Source organism: Nansenia antarctica (assembly GCF_963989245.1).
Source record: "Nansenia antarctica genome assembly, chromosome: 3".
Lineage (NCBI taxonomy): Eukaryota > Metazoa > Chordata > Actinopteri > Argentiniformes > Microstomatidae > Nansenia > Nansenia antarctica.
The window spans coordinates 39217417-39227416 of NC_137688.1; the positions used below are offsets into that span (position 1 = coordinate 39217417).

Genomic DNA, 10000 nt, shown 5'->3' on the forward strand with positions numbered 1-10000 from the left:
AGACGCACACACACACACACACACACACACACACACACACACACACACACACACACCTCCAGCACTCAGTGTTGCCCCACAGTCCCTGGACACATACAGTACACATGTATGGCTCTGGCAAATACACAGAAACAAAGAATTTGGGACATTCCGAGGACTCACACGTATCAAGAGGCAAAGAACAGCCCCCAGATGTCTCTCTCCAAACATTGCACAGTGTGAGCCGCCAAGAGCACCTCTCTTTGAAGCTGTGTTGAAGTTAATATGATCCCTCCTCACGCAGGCTTTAAAGCCTGACATGCCCAAAAGTTATTTCACACAGTTTTAGGATCGTTTTTTCTGGGTTTTTCTGATATTCTCAGACAGACAGCCAGCTGACCTTGTGGTAGTAGACGTCCAAACTCAACTTCTGAAATACTTAACTCCCACTGGTGAGCAATGACCTGGATGTCCTAAATATGGGCTAATCAACCTCAGCTAAGGCCAGCCCAGATCAACTGTCTGAAAAAAAGAGTTCTACCTAGAACGAAATGGCACTGAAAATGGTTCTTCAAAGGATTCTCTAACAGGGACGAGCCAAAGAAGCCTGTTTTTTCTAACAGGGCATCTATGGTCTAATGCCCATATTCACCTACCTTCTGCATTTAAGCTGGAGGCCAAATAACTATGATGTTTTTATCACAATAAAGCAGTGTTAGAACATTCAATTCCGGGCAACTAGATCCATTAATTCTCAGAATGTTAATGTTTCAGCGATATACAGATTAAAAGATTAAAACATCCTCAGAATATTCATTACTGCATTTTAAAGTGACATTCTATATATAGCGTTTAGCAGGAGTGCAGCTTTAGCACACAGGAGTGGCCATCTGTTGGTGTTTAGAGTTGTCATGGTAATAATGGGATGCATTGTTGGTGAGTTCAGTATACACCTCAACTCTACTCCAGGAGCCAAAACGTCAGTCCACAGGAGAGCAGGGGGGATGGTCTGAGGGCAAGTTAGATGAGTATGGCTGGCCCAAACATATGTCGAGGTGTCCTTGGGCAAGACACTGAACCCCAATGTGTGAATGAACCCCATGTGTGTGTGAATGGGTAAATGAGAGGCCATTGTAAAGCGCTTTGGAATAAGGTGTTATATATAAGTCAGTCCATTTATATGGGGGCAGGTTGTGAAGTGGAGGGACTGGATGAGGTGGTCTGTGTGAGTAACAGGACAGGGCAGAGAAAGATGGTTTCAGGATGGTAGGCAAGTGGTGGCACAGGAGGCTAGTTGAGACTGCCTGAGAGCAGGTCCTGGAGTGACCTCCTCCAGTAGCTGCTAGCCAGACGTTGTTCTTTTGTTCCTGCAATGGTGCAGTAGGAGTAAACCCATTAAATAGGTGGTCTAATCCTTTCCCCTGTGCTGCTGCCGTGTCACAGCTAATCGAGACCCGGTCTGTAGGGAGCACGGATTGATTTAATCCAACCATTGTCTGTGTTTACCGAGGTTAAATGTGTCCTCAGTGTTTGAATGGGTTTTCAATGGTAGGTAGATAAGTAGCTAACTCATCTCATATTTCACTTCCAAAAACACTAATCACTAAAAATTAGACCAAATGTCTAATTAAACCCAAATTAAAATGTATATGACGATAAAAAAAGGAATTGAATATGGTAAGACAGGTAGTTGAAATTAACAATACAGAAAGGTAACGTAATCTGTCCATCAAGAGGACATCACAACTTTTCCCTCCGGGTTTTATGTGGTAACCAGTAAGAGAGTAATACACTGTAGAAGACACCAAGAAACAAGCTGCAACCAAAACCCAACCCTTCATAATCCCCCCATCAGGAGAAAAGAGGGACATCTGGCCCTAAAGCCTTTTAAGCAAGTTTTATTTTTCATTTGTCCTACTTTATCTTAATCCAGTTCAGCAAGCGCGGCTGTTTTGCTCCCTTAGACAGACATTCGCATTCATGCTTTTGAAATAGATACTGCTTTTTCTCTCTCATAAAAGACAACCGGCGGAGCAAAACACGATTTTTCTGAAGAGATATATGAATGGATGCATACACAACATCTCATTATCCTGTCTCCTCAGCGACCGGTCGCTTGCAGTTTATTCATGTTGACAAGAAAAACACACTGCACCACGGGTAACAAAACATAAGTGTTTGTAGTACCCTCAAACAAAAATTACATATTCTGAGGTAGAAAAATAATGCAACACTGTCTACACTGAAGTTGTGTTTCTATGCAAAAGTGTTGCCCTCGGGGCAAAAGACGCATTTCAACATGAATATGTTGTTTAACTTCAGCTGAATTTGTGGGGAGACTGACTGTGTGGTAAAGAAGGACCTGTGCTGAAAACTATCTAAGTTCCAGAGCCCTATCCTATTGAGGGAATCCTGTAGCATAATCGTTTAGGGATAGGCTCAAGGCTTGCCAACATGCCACAGCAGTTTGGTTTCACTTTCCCTTTTAGATTCAGATTTTGATTCAGATTCAATTTGATTGTCATTGGCAGAGTACAAGTACAGAGACAACGAAACGCATTCGGCATCTAGCCAGATATCGGCAGATAGTCAAGCCAATAGTGTATAGTGCAAGCCATAAAGGTTTATGTACAGATATAGTATAGATATATGTACAGACAAGGGCGAGATATGTACAGTAAGATATATGCAGTAGATATGTACAGGGAAAGGGCAATGGTTATCAATACAATATGTACAGTATATGTACAGTATAATGTACAAAAACAGTAGTGGTCAAAAGCTGAGTTGAGGTCCTGAGTGGTATAGGGGGGGGGGGGGGGGTTGCAATGGAGCTAGTATTCTAAGACAGGAGTAATAGTACATTGATCACTGTGATGTGTCACTATTGGAATCATAGCACTGTAGCAACACCACAATACAAGGCATGGACATCAATCAACAATATGGGTTACTGTAGCTTTAATGGGACTGCATGGAGTCTATGCATCACCTTAATTGCATTACTAGCTGGATGGTGGTATTTATGTGATTGAGGTACAGCAGTAGTTAAAGAGGACCTTCATTGTCAGCAGTCCTGTTGCCTACGCAATGATCTCAGTCAGCCACAAAACATTAAGTCTAGCAGATGCAGCAGTATGGGGGGGGGGGGTTCATCCATCCTTCTTCCCACCTGTTGTCTGTCACCCTCCCCCCTGCCCACCCTTCCTACCCTCCCAACAACACTCAGGCCAAGCCTGGCCCCTCTCGTCCCAACAAGACCACCAGTTCAGACGGCCCTCTCACTGCCCCCCCAGCCAATACTAATTGGGTCACTAATCATCACAAGATAAGAAGGGGTGGGGGTGGCGGGGGTGCACCCCCCTACTGCCTTCTTAGCTTATGCCCCAGCTACACTCTAAGGCACCAGCATGAAGGCTAAAAAGCTCATTACTGCTCTTAGTCACTGGCTGCGAGGTGCCTGTCGGTGATGCATGCATTCCCCTTTACTGGTATGACTGTACGGTCATCTTTGGCTACACAACGGAAATTAATCAAAAAGGAGCCATATAACCGTGACTGGCGTCTTCTATCTTCTCAGTCTCTGGCTGCAGTATTTGATCTATCTGTACAATATCAATATTTGCAATAATGGTGCGGTGGCAGCTCTGCCGTTTATGCTTCTCAATATATCAGTGTGGAGGTTTTGAAGCTGGCCGTATATTTTTGAACATCTCAAGATGAGGTCAGCCAGCCGTGAACACTTGACAGAAACGACGAGTGAACAAGAGTCCTCCCCTTCTCTGGTGGAAGATAAGCGGAAGCAGTCAAATTGCTGTTTGTTTTTTTTTAACGAGGCGACTTCAGACTCGCCCATAATCTGTCACGCTCCTTCCGCTAATCAACACACTCCTCTAATCCATTTTCTAATGGCAGAGAGAACAGTGCTGAGGGGTCAGCCCAGGGTCACGCCAAGTGTGACCAAACAATGACATCATGTGTAACCCGCACTGAGGAGCACAATTGTGGCTTGTTAATGGAACTTGTCAGCGTATATGTGTGTTAATAATGTGCACTGTATAGGTCTGGGACTGACCTGACCTACAGTATACAGTTCACACAGTCGCACCCACACGCACACACACACACACACACACACACACACAAACGGACTTACTGGCAACCTCCAGTGTAGCGTTGCGACTAACGGCTTCTCCCAGGTAGTTGCGGGCCACGCAGGTGTAGACGCCCTCGTCTGGTTTGCTCCGTCGTCCGTGGACGATGCGCAGGAAGAAGAGGGAGCCGCTGGGCAGGAGCATGCGGTGAGACCTTGGGTCGTCTTTGTCCGTCTCTACCCGCTCCCCGTCCTTGTACCACTCTACCATAGGGGTGGGCCGCCCTTCCGCCTTGCAGTTGAGAGTGGCGGGCTCCCCCTTGGACACAATCAGGTCAGAGGGGTTCTCCACTATCCTGGGTGAGCTGTCCTCAAAACGTGCCCGGGACCCTGTGAGGTGGAGTTAAACACAGAGACATGTACTGTCAGTGTACTGTGCTGCTGTCTATCAGTCAGTAATTCTACTTAACCTGACATTGGTGACTGAGAACAATACAGTGGAATCCCATTGTGGGCAGCATACCTGGGAAAGACATATTTATATGAAATAGTTTCAAATATAAGAAAAACTTGGGCTGTGCTTGATTTAGCTTGATTTGCATGCCGTATTTACACTGAGACTATTCCAGTGCTTCCATTGTGCCTGACAAGGAGATCAACCACACCTCATGTTTTTGAAGAAATATTTAATTGAAAATGTTCTTTTTCAATATTCCAGTATGCATTTTGCCCAGGTCTGGAGAGCAGACTCAGAGTGTGTCTTGACCCTAAAAAGTGTTCTTAACAGACAAGACAAGTTATATTGTTTGTTTCTGTACTGTAGAACCTTTTTTTAAGAGGAGCTAAGAAGAAGAAAGCTACTGAAAACATGCAGATTGTGTTGAACGCAAATCCAATGCAAGTGTTACGATACACTTAATGTGATTGAACACCCCATTACAGTGCAACCAAACACCCAAAGTGGTTCCTAAATCAGAATTTTGATGTGTAGAGTGTGGCAAGAGAGAGCTATGAAAATACATTTAGGCTTTTCAGTGCACTTAAAAGCAACAGCACTAAAATACAGTTTGTGTGGTATGTTTTGACAGGCTGTGTCATCCATTTAATCAAATATTGTAAGTGTACAGTCAAGGATTAAATGAGATATGAACAATGTGCTGTGTCATATTAAACAAAATGCAGCATATAGAAATATACATGACAGATTAATAGTATAACAGTCTGCAAAGATGGGGCTTGAACTCTGATCGTTTGTTCTTCAGGCAAGCTCTCTATGGAGCTCCAGAAGAGGTGTTTCAATTCTTCACATGACACACCTCATGGTTTACACACATTTAGTGTTGAGTGAATTTTAGTTTAGATGAATTTATTAAGCTTTGTTCACACTGCAGTTCTTAATGCTCAAATCCATCTACAACTGGTGAATTGATGATTCACTTGCTTAGTCAAATGTATCGATTGTAAGTCGCTTTGGAATAAGGCGTCTGCTAAATGCCAAAAATGTAATGTAAATGTAAAATCTATTTTGTTTGTCAAACCCATTTTGGAATACTGACTGTTCAAACAACAGTGGTCACATCGAGTTGTGTGCGTTTAGACAGTGTAGTTTTAAGATGACATTGCTATGCTAGTAGACATTGTAACAACGGGACCCTGTGCAGTGTAGGTGGTGGTGCTCGTGCTTCCTCTAACTCAGTTGTTGTGGGTAATAACAATGCCCGCCATGGAAGTTTCTTCGGGTTGTGGGGAGAAAATCTATTTTTAATCAAATATAATGTATAAATATAAAAATATAATTCAAACTTCCAGCGTGAACAAGGATTTAGAGTTGCTTCACAACTCTTGATTTATTGGTGTAACAACACATCATGTCATGTTTCAAAGCATCTCATGATGAGTGTTTCACGCATCCTAAAACATGTCTCAAACCTTCACGTTTCAGTCCTTTATGGAGAATGGTTTTGAATGCTGTAAATTGGTGACTGCACAGTTGCCATCTGTTTTTGGGGTATCCCAAAACTTTATTTTAACATGTGCACAGTATGTTAGAGGCAGAACTCTATCTCCAGTGACATGGATCGGAGCTTGACGTTAGAGAGGACCAGCTGCTTGAAAAGAATATGGAAACACACCTGTCACTCAAAACTATGTTTTGTTTTTAAAAATAACTGTAAAGATGACAGCTGTAACCAGGGTTACAACAGAGGTGTATATTCACTGTGTACACAGTGTAAATCATCATCATCTACAGTTTGCTTCACATATTCAGTCTCTGTTTTAACAGATAATGATTGTAGCGGAAATTACTACAATGACAATTTCAGACAAACTCATTTGAGGTTACTTAGGGATCGTCCTTGAAAACAGGCCCTTTCACATCACACTGTCTCATACCAACTGGGTGGCGGTAGCCTGGAGGTTAGAGACGCCGGCTAGCAATCTGAAGGTTCGATCCCCACTTCAGGAGGTAGCTTGCATGTGTCCTTGAGCAAGGCACTTAAACCCTAATTGCTCCAGGGGCGCCGAATATGCGCCCTGTGCCTAGAGCAAAAATACAAAATTCCAACAATTGACTGACAAGTTGATTGCATGGCAATAAATCAGTAAAAAAAAAAAGTTATACTGATTACTGCCACAGGGACAACTTTGCACATCCATCAAATCAGACAGTCATACAGTCTGCTGAAGAAGAACGGACTGATAGGGTGTCTTCAAAAGGAGGAGGAAGCTACAGTCCAGTGGATTCATCTGTTCATCACGTGAAACGGTAATGGACGATATCTATGTCTGTCAGGATTTCTGCACACACAGAATACATGAAGGTTAGTGAGAAGCTCAAACCAGACTGAAGAGAGAGAGAGAGAGAGAGAGAGAGAGAGAGAGAGAGAGAGAGAGAGAGAGAGAGTGCCAATACATTTTAGGAGAGATTGAACTTGAAAAAAACATGAAAAAAATGAGCGACAGCGAGATACAGTACAGTTAACTCGTATGCCTCTCTCACTCTCTCTCGGGATCCATTACAGTTCTCCTCTGCTGTGTGGAAGAGCAGCACTTCTCCCAGTTAAGGGCCTAGGCTAAGCTTTTAGAGCTAGACGGGGTGGCTCTAACAATGTGTGGGTAGTATACGTTTAGAATATGAATCATTGAAATGTAGAAAAAAGCTAGCATTCTCTACACCATGGTATAGAATAGATGAATTGCCCAAACAAAAACCAAAGTAATCTATTGCACAATGGTCACCATGGCAATGAATGTTGTGTTGCAGTTGTTTTTCTGTTCAGCGTATAATCTCAGCCCCACAAAATGAAAATACTCTATTACCGAAATCGGATGGTGAGGAAGAGCATTTAGTAACGTATTGGCATACATGCTGCTACAGTACAGCTACAGCTAAGGCGTTTGGATAAATCCAAGCTTTTAGCTGTAAGCAGATTTATGTAGTTCATGAACTCATTTGAACCACATCAGACACAGTCAGTGACAGTGACCAAGATGACATGAACCTAAGGAAAATACCCAAACAGCAATCCCAACAGGACCAGGCAGGCCGGCTAAGACCTCAGGTCACACACCAGGGCGGGTGGCTGACTCGCTAATGCAGGATTGGGGTGGATGAGTGCTCATTATATCAGATGTTGCTGTGGTGGTGCCTCAAATGGGCTAGCACACATGTGCACATGCATTGCATACACACAGTCTCTCACTCTCTTTTCTCCCCCCCCCCCCCCCCCACACCCCCCAGCTCTCTCTCTCTCTATCTCTCTCTGGCTGATGAGTAACATGGTGATTTTTTTTCTATAATACCAAACAAATGAAAATATTGCACATTTCATATTCATCTTAAACAATTCCCCTCCTCACTGTTGTCTCCCTCCCTGCAGAAACATTCCTATGCTCTTTCTATCTTTATAAACCTAAAACCAATTCCCGCTTGGTTGTTTTCCTGACCTCATCTCCCCTATGGTTCACAGCTGTTATTGGATCTGCATATTTGGCCGAGTTCCTCTGCAGGAAGTTGAATCAGACAATGGGGCAGAGTCTCTGAGTTTTGCCATATTCATGTAGCCTACCATTCTAAGGGATTACCTACTGAGCATTAACTGCTAATGGTTACTTACTTACATCGCATTAGAAGCAACAGACCATAAAGCTTACATGTTTTATTGTTTTTGTTGGCAAGGAAGAGAAAACTGCCTCTACATCCACCCTCCGAAAGGCAAACACTTTTATCTGGCTGTGTGACAGCCAACAACACAACTCTTTTGACAACTGCATAATCATCTGTGTTACCTCTATGGCACCTTGGGCATCACAGCGTCATTAAAAAATAAAACACCATCTCTTTGTGAGGGTGCTTTCGTGCCTAATCAGGGCAATGTTTGATTTATGACAGGAAGATTGCTGTGCTGCGGTTGAGAGCACCTTTCAAAGGCAGAAAGCACAGTCAAGCATGTTAGCGACAAACAAGAAAACAACATGTTGCTGACAATAACAGGGGCTTCTTCTAGAAAGCTGTGTTCAGTATTCTAGCTAAAACTCATCATGGCCCATTTGCCCCAGATAGTGCCCACTGACATGAAACAAACAGAATGCTAGTTCCTCAGAGAATGTCAGTGGCATGAGGGAGTTCTTAGCTTGCATTGGTGAGACTTGGTTTGCCCAGAAATATAATTCTAGGTCATTCTGGTTCCAAATCAACGGCCGAAATTAAAAAAAGAAATTAAGGGATGAGCAACTAGAGGAAGTGAACTGAAAGTAACCTGAAAATGAAACAAATTACAGGGGTGAACAACTATACAGAAGACTAGCATATTCATAATCTAATGTTTCTACAGACTGCACAAACACAGTAAAATCTGTAATATCTACATCTACACTAACACAAAATGTTCTGCCTGTGCTTATTCAGTATATGGTTTTCAAAAAGAATTCTGTTGATGTTTTGCAAAAGCACAGTCTGCAAAACATGTCAACAAACTCCCTATCGGAGGCTTTCAACACTATAAAATGCCAGAGAGCCATAAAGGTCATATACTAAGACTGAATTGTGGGCAACCTTGAAATGTCTTCGTCATGGGAGGGCCCCTATGAATAAGAGGATGTTGGCCGCAAACCAGGTAATCACACTCTACGTGTCTCTCAAGGATATCTCTCCCCACAAAGTGAAGGTCTTATACAGTGAATTTGGCTGGAGCACTGTGGTAGAGACGTGTACCGTGTTTGGAGAGGAGACCAGATGATTATCCTGTTATGACAGTCATACTTCATTAGATGTATATAGTTTTTTTCAAAGTAGGGATCTTACATTTTCTACCCCTTGATAGGTTGATAAAACACACTCACTTTTATGCAAATAACACAACCAGTAAGTATCAACCACTAGATTATTGTACAATAGCATCCTGACAGATAATATTAACGATAATGTCAGTCATTATGCAAGGATGACGGGGCTGAATAACCCTGAATACCATGTACCGCATGCACAGATTTGTAAAAAAAATAATAATAATATTATCCATTCATGGAGATAATAAAATATCTGCATCAACTACAGCTCTGTCATACGGCGATAGCAATGCCTACTCCATCTGATAGACAAGCTATTGAATTGGCCCTAATTAGAACTTCAGACACCCACCCACCCACATGTTTGCTCATGGCTTCTCGTTCACTTCTGCCTTGTTTAACACAAAGAGAGTTAGCAGGGCTGTGGGGAAGATCAGGCCATATTTTTCAAAAGCCCTGTTGACCCCGGCTATATTTGGCCTGCTGCTCCTAGCTATGGCATTACGTAATCGCTGTTCTGTCATTAATTAATATTTACAAATATATTAAGCATGCTCCAGTCTCTTTCTCCCCAGGGGTATAAGTGTACTCCTGTCATGTTAATATGGTGTGAAAAAGAAGAAAACAAAACAGAGGGAG

General features: G+C 42.8%; 1 protein-coding gene across 1 annotated transcript in view; it reads right to left on the bottom strand.

The window, feature by feature from the left end:
- LOC308152973 (roundabout homolog 2) overlaps nucleotides 1-10000 on the bottom strand; it is a 44404-nt gene that overhangs the window by 32081 nt on the left and 2323 nt on the right. The window contains 1 exon segment of the mRNA XM_080526044.1: nucleotides 4136-4462. Coding sequence (XP_080382170.1) covers nucleotides 4136-4462 — 327 coding nt within the window.